The 17,846-nt window shown below is 39.4% G+C and overlaps 2 protein-coding genes across 5 annotated transcripts in view; one reads left to right on the plus strand and one right to left on the minus strand.

Annotated features, from left to right (window-relative positions):
* The window catches only part of LOC311131043 (cytosolic carboxypeptidase 6-like), a gene marked incomplete at its 3' end in the record, with an annotated part of 241,496 nt that extends 230,342 nt beyond the window's left edge, over window positions 1-11,154 (minus strand). Inside the window, exons 1-2 of the mRNA XM_084163865.1 lie at window positions 11,107-11,154; window positions 6,971-7,093 (exon numbers count right to left, since the gene is read on the minus strand). Of these exons, the coding sequence (XP_084019991.1) occupies window positions 6,971-7,093; window positions 11,107-11,149 (166 nt within the window). The 5' untranslated portion in view covers window positions 11,150-11,154. The remainder of the gene's footprint in view (window positions 1-6,970; window positions 7,094-11,106) is intronic.
* A 4,726-nt stretch (window positions 11,155-15,880) lies between these two features.
* Window positions 15,881-17,846, plus strand: part of LOC311130695 (ELAV-like protein 4) — a gene marked incomplete at both ends in the record, with an annotated part of 73,165 nt that continues 71,199 nt past the window's right edge. For 2 of the 4 annotated variants that reach the window (XM_084163479.1, XM_084163480.1), the window contains 2 exons: window positions 15,881-15,928; window positions 16,539-16,670. In XM_084163479.1, the coding sequence (XP_084019605.1) occupies window positions 15,881-15,928; window positions 16,539-16,670 (180 nt within the window). The remainder of the gene's footprint in view (window positions 15,929-16,538; window positions 16,671-17,846) is intronic. The other 2 variants (XM_084163481.1, XM_084163482.1) reach the window with 1 other exon arrangement.

Consider the following 17,846-nt stretch of genomic DNA (forward strand, 5'->3'; position numbering starts at 1 on the left):
TTAGTGTGCATGATTTAAAATCCACGTACCAAATCCATGAAATGCTTCAGAGGTTCCATACTTTCTATAATGTCATTGGCGGATACATTAGTTTAGCATTTGGAAATATTTTGATTATCAAGAATAAACATAAGTATATGCCTTACTTTTGCCTTTTCAGTCAGTTGCTACATACTCCCCTCAGACAATGTTAACACATTTAGTTGGCATTTCAGAGGTATCGGTGTCATATAAAAACAAAACTTCCTTTGAAAAATAATTTGTACACAATAATCTGGTCTTATTTTGTCATTTGGCAGTCAGCAGTGCAGAACAATTAAATTTGTATCTATTATACTGTAGCCATGTAAAAGTTGCATAAATTACATTCGCTTTCCAAATTTGGATAAAACATTTCCAGAAACACAAAATGCCACACTTGAATAAACATTACGGAGACAGAAATTGTTTTTTTTGGGAGTAAACCACTGTCACTCCTCCCTACACTCTTAGAAAAAAGGGATCTTTGACTATCCCCATAGGATAACCATTTTTGGTTGCAGGTAGAACCCTTTTTGGTTCCATGTAGAACTTTTTGGGGTTCCATGTAGAACCCTATGTGCAAAAGGTTCAACATGGAACTCAAAAGGGTTCTTCAAAGGGTTCTCCTATGGGGACAACAGAAGAACCCTTTCAGGTTATAGATAGCACCTTTTTTTCTAAGAGTGTACAGTTGAAGTCGGAAGTTTACATACACCTTAGCCAAATACATTTCAACTCAGCTTTTCACAATTCCTGACATTTAATCCAAGTAACAATTCCCTGTCTTAGGTCAGTTAGGATCACCACTTTATTTTAAGAATAATAGTCGAGAGAATTATTTATTTAAGCTTTTATTTATTTCATCACATTCCCAGTGGGTCAGAGGTTTACATACACTCAATTAGTATTTGGTAGCATTGCCTTTAAATTGTTTTACTTGGGTCAAACGTTTCAGGTAGCCTTACACAAGCTTCCCACAACAAGTTGGGTGAATTTTGGCCCATTCCTCCTGACAGAGCTGGTGTAACTGAGTCAGGTTTGTAGGCCTCCTTGCTCGCACACGCTTTTTCAGTTCTGCCCACAAATTTTCTATAGGATTGAGGTCAGGGCTTTGGGATGGCCACTCCAATACCTTGACTTTGTTGTCCTTAAGCCATTTTGCCACAACTTTGGAAATATGCTTGGGGTCATTGTCCATTTGGGAGACCATTTGCGACCAAGCTTTAACTTCCTGACTGATGTCTTGAGATGCTGCTTCAATATATCCACATAATTTTCCTTCCTCATGATGCCATCTATTTTGTGAAGTGCACCAGTCTCTCCTGCAGCAAAGCCCCCCCACAGCATGATGCTACCACCCCCGTGCTTCACAGTTGGGATGGTGTACTTCGGCTTGCAAGCACCACCTTTTTCATCCAAACATAACGATGGTCATTATGGCCAAACAGTTATATTTTTGTTTCATCAGACCAGAGGACATTTCTCCAAAAAGTAAGATCTTTGTCCCCATGTGCAGTTGCAAACCGTAGTCTGGGTTTTTTATGGCGGTTTTGGAGCAGTGGCTTCTTCCTTGCTGAGCGGCCTTTCAGGTTATGTCGATATAGGACTCATTTTACTGTGGATATAGATACTTTTGTACCCGTTTCCTCCAGCATCTTCACAAGGTCCTTTGCTGTTGTTCTGGGATTGATTTGCACTTTTCGCTCCAAAGTACATTCATCTCTAGGAGAGAGAACGCGTCTCCTTCCTGAGCGGTATGACGGCTACGTGGTCCCATGGTGTTTATACTTGCGTACTATTCTTTGTACAGATGAACGTGGTACCATCAGGCGTTTGGAAATTGCTCCCAAGGATGAACCAGACTTGTGGAGGTCTACAATTTTCTTTCGGAGGTCTTGGCTGATTTATTTTGATTTTCCCATGATGTCAAGTAAAGAGGCACTGAATTTGAAGGTAGGCCTTGAAATACATCCACAGATACACCTCCAATTGACTCAAATGATGTCAATTAGCCTATCAGAAGCTTCTAAAGCCAAGACATAATTTTTCTGGAATTTTTCAAGCTGTTTAAAGGCACAGTCAACTTAGTGTATGTAAACTTCTGACCCACTGGAATTGTGATACAGTGAATTATAAGTGAAATAATCTGTCTGTAAACAATTGTTGGAAAAATTACTTGTGTCATGCACAAAGTAGATGTCCTAATCGACTTGCCAAAACGATAGTTTGTTAACAAGAAATTTGTGGAGTGGTTGAAAAATGAGTTTTAATGATTCCAACCTAAGTGTATGTAAACTTCCGACTTCAACTGTATATGCAGTGTCATCTCAGTAGGAAAAACAACATTATGCCTTGTCTGATAGGCAGGCACAGGATTTGCCCAGAGCACAAATGAGATGGGGTGCATCAGCCTGATATTCCATGAAAATGGTGAAAGCAAGTGGCAGATGCATGCAGGCAAGACAGCTGATGAAGTGTGAAGGGAAATGGCTTCCAATAGCAGTGGATGCTGTGGTGGACTCAAGTTATCTGCATAGCAAATACAAAAACACTCGCTAGTCGCTAGCACATCCAGGTCTGTGAAAAGAGCATCTGTTTCGACCTGATAAATCACCTTTTCTTCCTTCAGTTAGACTTTTTCCCTGTACTCTGGCATACCATCATAATATCCCTACTTCTTTATCCGTCTTATTATTAATTCCCTCAACTCACATGACAATATCAAAGCTGTGGCCTGAGAAAGAGGAATAATGCTAAATAAAAACAGCAGTGACTTACAATAGGTCTATAACAAACCAGTGCACTAAACAAGGGAAAATAACTATCTGTTTACCAAAATACAAAGTTTGCTGTACTGCTACTTTGACAAAAGATGTTGGCAATTACAGGTGATTTTGGATATTATAGTCGAACTCATAACAATCAATGAGGCTTAATGAGTTGTGTGTGCAGTCAGTGTGAAACAAGTCAATTAGAAGATTTTACAAGTACTGCATATCCCACAATGGAAGGTCACATGAATACGTGAGTCAGAGTTCTGTTGTAGGGTACCGTACGCTTATCAATTAACCTTTCTAAATATCTGAGATCTCCAAAGGGTTTACTTTGATTCGCTCTCTCTCTCTCTCTCCATGCAACTCAATGTCTGAAGACCGAGTTCAGGCAATAATCAATGATGGCTTAATTACTTCTGTGAATGGTCTACAGGAACAGTAAAGCAATATGCTAACACTGTCCGTGTCCTTGCTGGAGGCAATCAAGCCATTGACCACCTAAATTCAGAATCCACAAAAATATTTAGGATTCAATTGAATACATTTACATTTTAGATACCTACAGGCAACTCTCAAAGTTCATCATTAGATCTGCCAAGTACTTTATGTAGGAAAGATTTTCCTACAAATATAAGCTACAGAATGTTTTAGCTAAATCCTGAATGTGCACAGATGGATGCACAGGTTGAATTCTGGAAAATGATTCACTGTATAGAATATGTATTTCTAATTTGACTGTTAAGATTATTTCTGCTTATTCGTAACACTAATGGAGCTCATTTGATTTGTGATTGGTGACTAATATTCCCAATGTAAAGAATTATGTTTCAAGCACTAATTGCGCTTCCACATTAAAGCAATGCCATAATTCTGTCTGACATAGATAGAAATAGAAACTGTCAGAGACAAACATTTAATTTCTCCATGTACACATCGTAAAACTAATGATAAAGGTCCAAGTAATTATAGATACAAATATGTTCCTTTCTCTAAATAAAAACCCATTGATTAATAAACATCCATAACAAAAATTAAATTGAGGGGCTAAAGAGATCATTATAACTATTACAACTCAATTAGCATATAGAAGTTTATGAAAAAGTTTTTCATTCCTCTATATCTACAGGACTATCAATATGGTTTTAATGACAGCTTGAGGAAATAGTCATTATGTTTCTGTACTATCAAAGTCTGCATAATGGAAGTCATTTTCTTGTATTATCTTAAAAAGCAAAGGAAGGGAGGACTGCTGAAGCTTTTTAGTGTGACTCAGAGACCTGTGGGCTGCAATGCCTATGAAAAGATACACCACTGACCTAATTTACATTTTACATTTTAGTCATTTAGCAGACGCTCTTATCCAGAGCGACTTACAGTTAGTGAGTGCATACATTTTCATACTGGCCCCCCGTGGGAAACGAACCCACAACCCTGGCGTTGCAAGCGCCATGCTCTACCAACTGAGCTACAGGGGACTACATCTAATCTGCATATGGTTGACAAGAAAGGGAATTATGTCTCATCTAAATGTAAATTAGGTGTTTTATACCTTTAGTAAATGGCCTACATTAACATAGTCTGTTTTAATAAACAAATTAGAATTTATTACCAGGGATACTAAAGAAATAAAATCAAATCTCTAGTTTCTAAAATGTATGCAAAATGTTGACAGCTGTCCTACAAAAAAGCGGCAATATTGGCAGCATGAACCTCGCTGAGTGATATCTCAGCATAAATTCAAATAAATGTCTGCTTGAATTCCCATGTTTCAGGCAATAAATGGTTTGAGGAGATGTGATCCATACAGTGATCCATACAGTAGCCTCCATGAGGGTATTCAAATGTTCTTCCTGTCAGTGTCATATAATATAAAACAAATGCATGAATTGGAAATGTGAGACCTTCACAGATATCACTGTCACTGCATGGAATATGGATGCTAGTTATTTGACCATGCAGTGAGTGATATTGTCTAGATATGGATGTAGGGGTAAATGTAAGCACAGTAGATCTTGATCTGGAATCTTCTTGGTAAGTATGGCAAACAAACAAGTTTTTAATATGCTTACACCTTGGTAATATGAAAGGCATTCTTCTTCAGTGAAAACACATTGATATTGAATGTGTGTTGCTACTCAAGGTAGGCAATGCCAAATTGATGGATTATGAATAGTCCTCCTTGTTTCTCAATTCCACCAACAAAACAAACCACAATTATTTACAGACAGTGAGGGCTAAGCCCTGAAAAAACGTATCACTCCTTGTGAAATGTATTGACAGATACTCACCATATGACCACTGAAGTGAAAAATTACTTTTTTATCATTTAGTCCTTATAGGAGACCTGTTGGCTTATAAGTGGTTAAAACAGTTAGCCTAGCTGCAGTGTTGCTTCGTTGAAACAGCAACAAAACATTAATTTGACATTAGCGCAGTTCAATTCCTCTCCGTTTCCAACTTTAGTAATGCATTTACTGGAAAGAGATTAATATCAATTCCATAAATCATTCAGGAGAATTTCCGGACCTAGAGACATCGGGGTAATGTTATATATGTTAGCTGATCTCCGTCTGGGAGCTCAACGCCCATTAATCAATGTCTGAGGTCCTCCGAGCATGTCATCTGGGAAAATAGGGAAACTTATTTAAAAAACCGTAAGAAACGTAAGTCTCCTGATTATTTATTAATATCAATCTCCTAAAACATATGTTATCTACACGCATTGATCTAGCGTAACACTCACTTTTAGACAAATCCTCAAATCCTCATGGCTTCCCAGATCTTAGTTAGAAGCTTTGTTTATCTCTTAACTTTCAAAACTCTCACCTGTTATGTGGTGCCATGGTGTGACTGACAATAATATATGATATTATAGTAATACCCCTATCATCTGAATTTTATTTGATTGACAGTCCCGTTCAGTAGTATAAGCTTACCTTAAAATGGTGTCTTATAAACCTCTACCCAATTGTTTATTCAGTATTATGTCTGGGAGAAAAATACAGAGATTCTTCTCAGAAGTTTCAAACTCTATCCAAATAAACAAACTCAAAAAATAAAAATAAACTTAAAAAGTCTATCCTCTGACAGCTGGTCCAAACAGCACAGAATCACAAGTTAAACTTCATCTCTGCACAGCCAACAATTGGTTGCCTGCCAAGAATATGAAAGCTGTGTCTCATCTGTTGAAGACCCTGAACCTAATCTCCCAGCAGAGAATGATATCGTGAATGTTCCACAGGCCCACTGATTCACTGTCACTCCAGCCCAGAGCCGCTCTCTTTGCTGCCCACTTGACCTTGTCACAGCGGAAAGCACTTTATTTTCATTACAGTGCCATTCATTTGGTTGAAAAGTTCAAAACAAAGAACATTTACAAAGCATTCTGGAACATATTAACTTGTTTAATTACATTCTTCAACTAGGAAGATGTACAAGGTAAAAGAGCAGTGACTCACATAGAACCTTTATATTTTTTTGTTACCCTTTTCTATAGATGATTAACCATTAAAAGACACAATCAAAGAGATGATTTAGGCCTAGTTGATGTATAGAATATTATGCTTTTATTAATAATTGAGGGCATCTAGGCAATATTTAATATAATTTCACTGTTTCGATATGATGCAATTCAGATCACAGAAACATATCTAAGGGAATAAAACGGTTTCGTAACTGAAGTATATGAGATCTGTAAAGGAGGATCAGACAGAGAGGATCGCACTACAGAACAACCTGTGTGTGTGCATGTTGGTCTTCCTGTATATTAGTAAACAAGAAAAAACATTGGCTGAAAATGTAGTACAGTACCCAGAAATATGGTATACGGTGATGAATGACCTGTCAACCTGCCTTGCACCTTCAGGCATAGCCTACATTATATTCATTATTTACTATAGCCTAAGTCCCACCATCACTTTGTCTTATACTGCCTTTTTGAAATTGAGGGACGACAATAATGTCATCATAGAATGATAGCTTGATAACACTGGATTGCTTTGTGATCAAAGTAGAATTACATAGCCTATAACTAATTAAGCTAGGTAAAATAATTATAAGTTAGCCTAATTAGTGTAGGTAAGCCTAGTCTGTGGATATATTTACAAATATTGTGATAAATGTATGAAATGTTGCAGTAGTTTAAATTGTGATATTACACCTCAGTTTGTACTTACCACTCTCGAAGCAAGCATCAAAGACAAGATGGCCTTTCCGTGGAACTCCTGTGTATCCTGGTGGAGTCACCATCAGCTTGTTCACATTGCCCACTAAGGCATCCTCTCCTCCAGCTTCACTGCCTAGGACAACCACATATCACTTGTCAAACCACTTAATCTGAACTAATATCTATTAAACACCCCACCATTCTAAGGATATCCCATGCGGTAAATAAAATATTAAGGCTAGATATCTCAATATGATCACACTTTGTGCCTTATCAGAAGTAGATACAGTATGACAAGGTTTCTTCATGCATCAAATGTGGCTTGCCTGCCTTATGCATAGTAAGTAAGGCATGCTGTTGGCCAAGCCTTAACTGAGGTCACCTTGCAGAAATATTTCTACCTGTATTTTATTAGAACTATAAATAAAAACCTCAAGACAACAAAAAGATGTGAAATGATTTATTTTGGTGTGTTCAGAGATTTCACTATTGTAAACAAATGGTGTTACTAGCTAAACCCTCATAACCTTTAAAAGCTATAGCCAGGTCTAACAAGTGCTTGGCCTGCTTTGTTGACAGGTGCTAAAGCAGGTGGTTAAACAGCCTATGCTATTTGAAGTGAAACAAACTGTCCTTTACCTGCAGATTATGCATGAATAATTATCAAGTGTCCCTGATAGGGTTGCATTTAATTACAGTACAGCCTACGTAGCTAATACCATGCCATGCCATGGATGTTAGCCTACGCATGTGGATTAGGATTTAACTCTATGAACTCAGGTCTTGTAATTATAGACTAATGTAAATCAGAAAAGTATTACTCTTGAAGTATTTATGGTTGTGAAATAGTAGTAGTAGTAGTAGTGACGGCAGTAGTAATGGTATTTACGTTCTTGCTGCTGGTGACTCTCAGATCCACCTCTACGCAGACGACACCATTTTGTATACATCTGGCCCTTCATTGGACACTGTGTTAACAAACCTCCAAACGAGCTTCAATGCCATACAACACTCCTTCCGTGGCCTCCAACTGCTCTTAAATGCTAGTAAAACTAAATGCATGCTCTTCAATCGAACGCTGCTTGCACCCTCCTGCCCGACTAGAATCACTACTCTCGGCGGCTCTGACTTAGAATATGTGGACAACTACAAATACCTAGGTGTCTGGTTAGACTGTAAACTCTCCTTCCAGACTCACATTAAGCATCTCCAATCCAAAATTAAATCTAGAATTGGCTTCCTATTTCACTCATGCTGCTAAACATGCCCTCGTAAAACTGACTATCCTACCGATCCTTGACTTCGGCGATGTCATTTACAAAATAGCTTCCAACACTCTACTCAGCTAATTGGATGTAGTCTATCACAGTGCCATCCATTTTGTTACCAAAGCCCCATATACTACCCACCATTGTGACCTGTACGCTCTCGTTGGCTGGCCCTCACTACATATTCGTCGCCAAACCCACTGGCTCCAGGTCATCTATAAATCCCTTCTTGGCAAATCCCAGCCTTATCTTAGCTCATTGGTCACCATAGCAACACCCACCCGTAGTATGCGTTCCAGCAGGTATATCTCACTGGTCATCCCCAAAGCCAACACCTCCTTTGGTCGCCATTCCTTCCAGTTCTCTGCTGCAAATGACTGGAACGAACTGCAAAAATCTCTGAAGCTGGAGACACTTATCTCCCTCACTATCTTTAAGCATCAGTTGTCAGAGCAGCTTACCGATCACTGCACCTGTACACAGCCCATCTGTAATTAGCCCACCCAACTACCTCATCCCCATATTGTTATTTACATTGTTATTTATTTTGCTCATTTGCACCCCAGTATCTCTATTTGCACATCATCTTCTGCACATCTATCACTCCAGTGTTAATACTAAATTATAATTGTAATTATCTTGCACTATGGCCTATTTATTGCCTTACCTCCATAACTTACTATATTTGCACACACTGTATATAGATTTTCTATTGTGCTATTGACTGTACGTTTTGTTTATTCCATATGTAACTCTGTGTTGTTGTTGTTTTTTCCACACTGCTTTGCTTTATCTTGGCCAGGTCGCAGTTATAAATTAGAACTTGTTCTCAACTGGCTTACCTGGTTAAATAAAGGTGAAATAAGGCTATTTCATAGGCTATGTGTTAGTTATAGTGACCTATTTTAGGGTTGTTTGTAGGTGTGGAGTTATTATAGTCAGTGGTGTAAAGTACTTAAGTAAAAAATACTTTAAAGTACTACTCAAGTAGTTTTTGGGGATATCTGGGCCCGGTTGCATAAAACATCTTAAGTGTTTCTCTTAAGGGCATACTTAAGGGGTTTTACGGTAGTTTGAAGGCATGCATGGCAGAAAGAGTATCTGGTTACCATGGAGATGGCCTGATTCACTGACTAAATGTATCTTCAAAGTGATCACATTTATTTTGTTAGATAGCAAAACTTCTACAATCAACACAGGATAACCAAATTGCTTCAGAAGAAAATAAACCACGTTTATAGCCATGGATTTTGTATTGTTATTTTAAGCATATGAACTGTAAACGCATGAGTTTACATGTATCATATTTATGAATATTTGATATCAGTCCTCATTTACATTTTTACATTTACATTTTAGTCATTTAGCAGACGCTCTTATCCAGAGCGACTTACAGGAGCAATTAGGGTTAAGTGCCTTGCTCAAGGGCACATTTACGTCATTTAGCAGACGCTCTTATCCAGAGCGACTTACAAATTGGTGCATTCACCCTATAGCCAGTGGGAAAACCACTTTACACTTTTTTTTTTTTGGGGGGGGGTGTAGAAGGATTACTTTATCCTATCCCAGGTATTCCTTAAAGAGGTGGGGTTTCAAATGTCTCCGGAAGGTGGTGAGTGACTCCGCTGTCCTGGCGTCGTGAGGGAGCTTTAACTAGGCACATCTTCCATTATAAGTAAATGATGCAGACATCATGTACATTAATGTATCATTTTTTTATTATTTAAAAGGTCTATGCAAATTCCAATACAAAATTAGTTTACTCTAATTGGGCAACTCAACCAGCTGGTTGAGATGTTTGCGATGGTTTATCTATCAAAGTTTAAGTCATGCACACAACCATTTTTATTTATGGCCTATATCTGGCATCACCATCATCAAACCATAATCTAACTCAGTTTAGGAGCCTGAGATCAAGAATCTACTGAGGGAGTAATACTCTATGGCTATGACAATGTCGTCCTGTCCTTTGTTTTGTTATGTGTATGCCTATTAGGCTAGGTCTACTGTGTAGCCTAGGCCTACTATGTTGTTTGTACATGTTTTAAACATTTATTTAAGAGGACCACAATGGAAATACGTTTTCAAACGTTTTGGTGTCATCCTCAATGATTTTAAATGCATTATCTACATGTGTGGTTGTCTTGGTGTGTCAGTTAAAGATTAAAGTTGATTTGGTGTTTACGGTTTTGGCACTAGAGATTCCAGCGGAATAATAATAATATGTATGACCAGTTTCTAAAGTTGTGCTTTGCTTTCAGCAAGCACACCTAATTAAAACCCTTACAATGACGTGTAGCCACTGCCATGCTATTACCATAGATACAGAGGGAACCGATTTAGGTAGCCACTACTTATTGTGTCTAACACAGCTACTTGCCACTGCCAGTTGCTGCAAGAGACAGCAAGTATTTGCTAGCTCTGGTCCTGGGCGTCGTTCGGCGGAGACTGAAAGTACAGCAGAACGACGCCCTGGACCAGCGCTAGCACTAGCTAACGTTAGCTGCTAAACTCACAGTCACAGCAAATACCGCACATTAACTGAATGGCAAGTAGCCTGTCCAGGCAGAGTGTTGACGGCAACACACTTCAATTTGCCGAACATTTTCATATTCATGCTCGTATTATTTATATCAGGTAGCTAAACTAGTAGCTTGCTAACTAGAAGGTTAGCTAACAAGGTAACGTCGTTAGCTTGTAACAAGCTTACTTAGCTAACTAGCAAACCAGTGATGTTTACAAACGATGTTGCGTCGGTCTAGGTGATTGATGCAGCAGTCCAGACTCATTCATAACTAAATGTGCAGCAACCTGCTATGCACTCTCATGCACTTGAATATAGGTACTATAGAGGTAGCTTGCACTACTATTTACACACCAGTGTCGACGTCTCTCATGTTCTCCTCCATCTTCCTTTCCATTTTTGCACAACACACCAGCGCACGACGCTGGCTGAGTGTTGCCACGGCAACGCAGTGTAGCGATAATGAGAGGTGGGAGGAAGTTGGGTGGTTTTCACTAGCTTCCACAGTCAGATTCCACAGCCACAAAGTCAAAATTGGCTACAACAACAATTTGCTTTTGGTCTTCATTTAAGGTTAGGGTTAGGCATAAGGGTTAGCAGTGTGGTTAAGGTTAGGGTTAGGTTTAAAATTAAATTTTAAGAAGATAAATTATAGAAATGGGCGGATTTTATAACTTTGTGACGACCCATTGGGGTTGATGTCAGCAAGTCAAAAGCAGGTGCAAATCTCAAGTAGAGCATTACATTTTCAAAATATAAATTATAGAAATCTCTTTCAAAATGTTGAACTCTATTTTATTTACCCAACTAAAAGGACCTGAACATATTTACATTTTAGTAATTTAGCAGACGCTCTTATCCAGAGCGACTTACAATTAGTGAATAAATAGATTTTTTTTTTTTTTTTTTTTTTCATACTGGCCCCCCGTGGGAAACGAACCCACATCCCTGCCGGCCAAACCCTCCCCCAACTTGGACGACGCTGGACCAATTGTGCACCGCCCATGGGTCTTCCGGTCGCGGCCGGCTCCGACAGAGCCTGGACTCGAACCAGGATCTCTAGTGGCACAGCTAGCACTGCGATGCAGTGCCTTAGACCACTGCGCCACTCGGGAGTCATGCATTTACCATTTATAAGAAGTGAAAGAATGATGGTCAAATGAGTAGTAGTTTACTGTGAAAGGGTAGGAACCATCATTTGGGTCAGTTTTTCCCCTGGGACTCTAATTACTGATTAAACATGTAAAACGGTATAAACTCACTCCTGACCTGTTCTCAGATGAGAGCTTTTGTCCTGTATGTGTGAGAGCAGCCATGCTGTTTTTGAGTTGTATAGTCAAAGGTTTTCTGAGAAGGTATGTTTGTTTTTTGTTTTAAGTTGGTTGTTTATTCGATGTGTTTGGAGAGTAGAAATGGGGGTCCAGGAAATAAATGCTTTCATTTTTAAATCTCTGGTAGTGGAAGTAGCCTTATTTTGGAAATCTCTACTAACAATGTATGCTCCTTTCCCCCCTTCTCTTTTTAGCTAACAGAGATAACATGGTAGGCTACAGAGCTGGAACATGTAGCATGATTTTCTATTGTGATTTTAGAAATGCAATGTCTCGCAATGTCTCGCTGTTGCCAGTGGCCCGTGGCCCTAAATTATCTACTGATTGATTAAAGATGTCCTATGCAGAAATCGCTCCGCCATTTCCTGGTTGCTAAAATGTCTAATAGTTCACCTAATTTCAGATTGTGACAAAACATGTAAGTATAGTGTAGAGTATCATTGTACCACCTAACCCGCTGTGAAATATATTTTCCGTAACCACATGTTTTTTCATTTTCAGCTGTTTGAAGCTGGCGTACAAAACCGAAAGTAAAAGAAGCAAAAACAAAACTTAAGCACGGAAAGCATAGAAATAGTGCACATAGAACAGATCTACCGCTTCTTAAACTTGCGTTCAATGAGAATGACAGATCTATAACTCACATTTATGTTAATTTTTTCGGGGCACCCAAAAAGTTACATATTGCAGCTTTAAAGCATGAGGATTTCTATCCCATTCATAAATGCTAACTACCTTTAGCGCCTATTGACCATAGTAGGACTATCTTCTGGTTGGGAGAGTTTCGTTAAGAGGCCTGACACTTGCTCTAAACGTTAACACGCATCGCTTGCGGTACAGTTTTGGAAACAAGCAATTTATGTTTCATATCAGCAATAAATAATTGTATTTAAATTTTAAAAAATACTGTCGGCTGCAACTGTGTTGAAACCGGTTAAAACAGTGTACAGTAAGTGTATATTTTTTGCATTTGTGGAATTATTTTGATGTGAAACTAAAGTAGAGGGCTTTATGTTTCTAGAACCGTACCGCAATTGAGAATTTATTCATGTTTAGATGGCTGTTTTGGCTGCCAGAGCCAATTTTTCTCAAAATAGATTATGTAAATGTCTTGGACATTAACGTTAGGCTCCTTTAGTCCATTATTGAGCTAGAGGCTTTCTAGACAATTGGAGCATACGTCATCAAGCCAATCGCTTTCCATTATTACCGCCACACCTGATTAGCTGCATCAAATGAATGGCCATATGACTCCAGTGCATATGACTTATTTTCAGGTTATAAGCTTTGTGTAACAGGAGCAAATAAATAAGGCTGGGAGGAGGGCAATGAGTTTTGTCCCTGTGATCATATTTGATAGCTACAGGGAGCTAAACAACTAGGGCGGGGTGATTATTTCTTAAATGATAAATAACTGTGCTGTGCAATATTTCCAGAAAATTGAATAGCTGTCCTTCATGGCATGTCATCCCTTAACTCTAGCCAATTAATGGGCTCCATGGTGCTGGAATTATTTTGGTACTGATGTTCAATGAAATTACTGTGAGACGAGAAACAAAAGTATTTGTACAGTCATTGATATTCCATGCCAATTTTTGGTATGGATTGTTAGTGATCATGTTTTGAGGAGACCACTCCACACTGCTCATAGCAGATCACAAAAGGAAACCCTCAGAGAAAGGGTTTTGCTACTGCACAATATATATTTTCAAACTCTCCTTTCACTGCTACTATTTTAAAATATTTGTATTTATAGCATGACTGAAATGATAAAGAAATTCTATACTGTTTTCATGGCTACTTTTCTTAGTGATTGCTTCTAGTCTGTCTTTTCAGGTGGAACTCCATGTATTTTCATGTACAGTATTGGTACAGGGAAACCCTTTTTAGTTTGACCATGTAGGGACTTCCAACATATAAAGCACCATCAATGAAAAGGAAGTCATGCAAAATCAAAAGACAAGACATGGGGGACTGGAAAGAACAGGCGGCATGAAGACGGTCACTATGGCGACAGCAATCAAGAGACTCTTGGGACTGAGCAGGTCAGAGAAGAGGGCTTGAGAGGCAGCTGACAGAGGAATCAACTCTCAGACTGGATGATTCAAGTGACAGCTCATCCCAGAGTACAGGCGGCCTGGCTGTCCCCAGAGAGACTGTTTTGAGAAGCCAGTTGTACATGGTAACAGCCTTTGTGAGGTAAATGTAAGAATAAGGCCATGATAGAAATAAATAAAAAACCTAGTAGTTGTAGTATTGACTAGTGCTGTATGGTCTCAGCCATTCTCTAGATATGGACGATTTCAGCCATATTCTTACTCTCTCCCTTCTTTCTCTAACTATCTTTTACATATCCATGCAAGTATGCACATAATCACACGTTAATGCACAACGTTAACAACATTAACAGCATTAGGGGAGAATGGCAGTGACTGTCTCTTCTATCTGCTTGCCAGCAGATGGTCCAGTGTCAATGAGCTGCTATTAACTGGCCACAGTCCTCTCCTGGTGCCTGGCAAAAAAGTACATACAGTGAGTGCACTGGAGACAAAGACAAGCCATGCTGCTTGTGGAGGTACTGACACTTACTTTTTCACTGTATTTTAAGATGAAGTCAAACCAAGCTGATGAACGGTATCATCACGCAGTTTATTATATTCAGTAGAAATACATCTACAGGAAACTATAGGAAAGTACAGTAACGCGCTAATGATCAATCATCTGACCTTGACCTTTGACCATGAATTTGACCTGCATCACACATCATGTTATGTTCAGGAGGAGCGATAACACTTTATATTATGTTGCTCCTACACCTGTGTAGTAAGACTGGAATTACTGTTGTAATTGGGTTGTATAAACATGCTATTACATAGTAAGTGTAGTATCCCAAGCCTTGAATGACATACAGTGCAAACCCAAAGAATCTGACCCAAGAGAGACGGTACAGGTGACTTTATTACAAATAACATGTCTGGCACCAATGTTCATGTTTTATGTGGCTATTTTCTACTAAAGAAATACACTGAATACACAATAGTATATTTATGGTGGTGTTCCATCATCATCCTGCTATTAAGTAGTCCTATTGAGATGAGGACTAGGCAGAAAAGGAGAAGGAATGAGCCTGATCCCTGTGTCTCATGTCTTATACACTTTCAGGAAACACAGGGAAAGCAGAGAGAACAGGCAGATGTGGTGTTGTTAGAACAGTCTTCCCACCTTGTGGTAGCAAAGTGAACTGTAGCTGTCTCCATGAGAGCGTGAGCGAGCGAGCGAGTTGGGGGGGGGGGGGGGGGGGGGGGGGGGCGACACAGAGAGATGGAATGAGAGAGAGAGGGAGAGAAAGGGCGAGATAGAGAGAGAGAGGGAGTTTAAACTAAGAGCTATGTTTTGGGACAAACTAATCTGCTAGAGAGCAGTGTGAGGATCGGAGCGCATTGTGTGAGCGAGTGTGCGGGGGACAGATAAGGGAACAAGCCCGCCAGCCCGACTGCTTGTTTTAATGTGCTGACTGGGGAGATAAAAAAAATTATTGACTCTTCAGTCGTGTGCCGAGACCCTGGGCACAAGCGCCACATCCACCAGAGGTGTACCAAAACAGGGGGGAAAGGGGACAAAAATCTGACACAAAACAGAAATTATAGAGGATTTTTTTCCCCTGTTTTTTAATTGATTTATTTTTTATTAACTTTTTCCTGGGACTGACTCCCATTTCCAGTAGAAAGAGGGAGACAATAACTGAAGGAGATCCCTTAGAAAATAAGAAAAGGACGAAAAAAAGCATTGACTACAAGATGTTCGAAATCAGCCGAACTCTCAACGCTGCTTTGTTGAGCAATGAGGTAAAGACATTGGCTTTGTTTCTTCTCACCTCAACAGTGTATGTGCTGCCTACCATTCTGTCTTGTGTATTATTGTGTGTGTACATTTCTGTGCTCATGGTTTAAGTGTAAAGACGCAGGGTTGATTAATGACCAAAGCTTAGCCTATTAGCCAAGCTCGATGGTTGCTAGTAGAAAAAGGATCACTACGCTTCTCACTCATTCTTGCTTGCAGTAACAAATAGGATGCTAGGCGGCTGGCTATTTTTATGTGACCACTGTTTTATTTCCCCTAATTTCCCCAAAGCAAGGTGGCTATCAATGCTAAGCTTGCTTGAGGAATCGCCCATCTAGGGCTCAAAATATGTGTGTACGTGCATATGTGTATGAGCGTGTGCTTGTGTGTGTGATTGTGTGTGTGTGTGTGTGTGCATACACACACAAGCTTGTGTGTGAGTGCATAGTGTACTGTGATTGCCCTCCTCTTCCCCCCCTCTCTCTTCTTTCGTCTCCTCACTCCCGCTGTCCTTTGCCATTCTGTTTCTGTCCTTCCTACCTTCCGTTTCTGTTCTTCCTTTCTCTCCCTCTCCCCCTCTCTCTATCTGTGTGTGAGCGTGCACTCTGTGAGCAGCATCTCAAGATGATGGTGCGGTACCCCCAGCTCTCGGGACTAGCCACTGCTGACGGCTCCGTCCCTGAGAGGCTCTCGCCGCTATTTCCCAGGGATCTCCCATCCACCCAGATGGGGTCCAGGTCACTTTTGGTAAGAGGATAGACAGAAATATCTCCATCTCTTAAAACACTAACAGGAGAAAAAAGACAAAGTGAGAGAGAGCAGTAGAGAATAGATCAATTTAGGAAGATGACTATCCCCAGGAATTGGATTAGCAGCTATTTACATGCTTACCGGTATGTGTGTTCAATTACATCCGCCTACTCTGCCTTATTTAACCCTCTGTCAATCAGTCCGTTATCTTGGGAGTAAGAGCGGCAGAGTAAATTTGCAGTATGAATTCAGTGTAGCAGCCTCACTGTGTGCGTTGTTTGCCAATGCCTGCATCTTTATGTGCATTTTGTATGCGTTTGCGCTTATAGCTTATCTGTTATGTGCATGGACATAATGTTACTGCTTATTTTTAAACTACATTTTTATCTGAAACAGATCAAATTAGAATACTGAAATTAGAATGTAATATGGTGTGAGGTAATAGTTTTTCATTGAAAAGTGTGGGTTAGGTACATTACATTCACCATCTTGACACTCGTAACTGCCAGATGTGATGTGTGGCAACTTAGAAATACAGGGCTACTGCAAGAACAATGAAACCTTGCTACAATGATGAAATACTGTAAAATATAAATGTTATCTTTAATACCTGATGCTCTATATGGACAGAATATAAACGTTTAATAGTTTAACTTTTTGACTTTTTTCTAACAGATTTGTTAAACAAGGTACTGATCTGATTTCTTTATGTAATGAAGATGGTGGCTTTTAGTGGCAACTAAGTCAACCTGAAGTTAAACCATAACGATATATTAACAGTAAAATTCTGTGCATAATGAGAAGAGGTAGCAGCAATGTACCTACATTAAGTCTGGTCTTTGAGATAATTTATTCCAGTCTTCCTCCTTATTGTTAGAACGTGAGTCTACAGTATGTGCTGTTTATAATGTAGTGTAGTTCAAGGGGAAGAGAGGCATGAGAAAACCCTCACTGGAAAACGTTGAGAGAAAATCCCTTACTTGGTGCATTAAATCTACATGAAACTGTGGGTGTCTAATCTGTGATGGGCTCTCATTCGGCTTCCCTTCAAACAGGCTCAGCTTCCCACCCTAGAGCTTTCCTGAATTTTGCAGAAATCGTTTTAATGCTGACAGCATTGAGGTCTGCTGTTGACTGTATGCGAATGCAGAGAAAATGTTTGGTCATCCATAA

This window comes from Coregonus lavaretus, assembly GCF_964263955.1.
Source record: "Coregonus lavaretus genome assembly, chromosome: 6".
Classification (NCBI taxonomy): Eukaryota; Metazoa; Chordata; class Actinopteri; order Salmoniformes; family Salmonidae; genus Coregonus; species Coregonus lavaretus.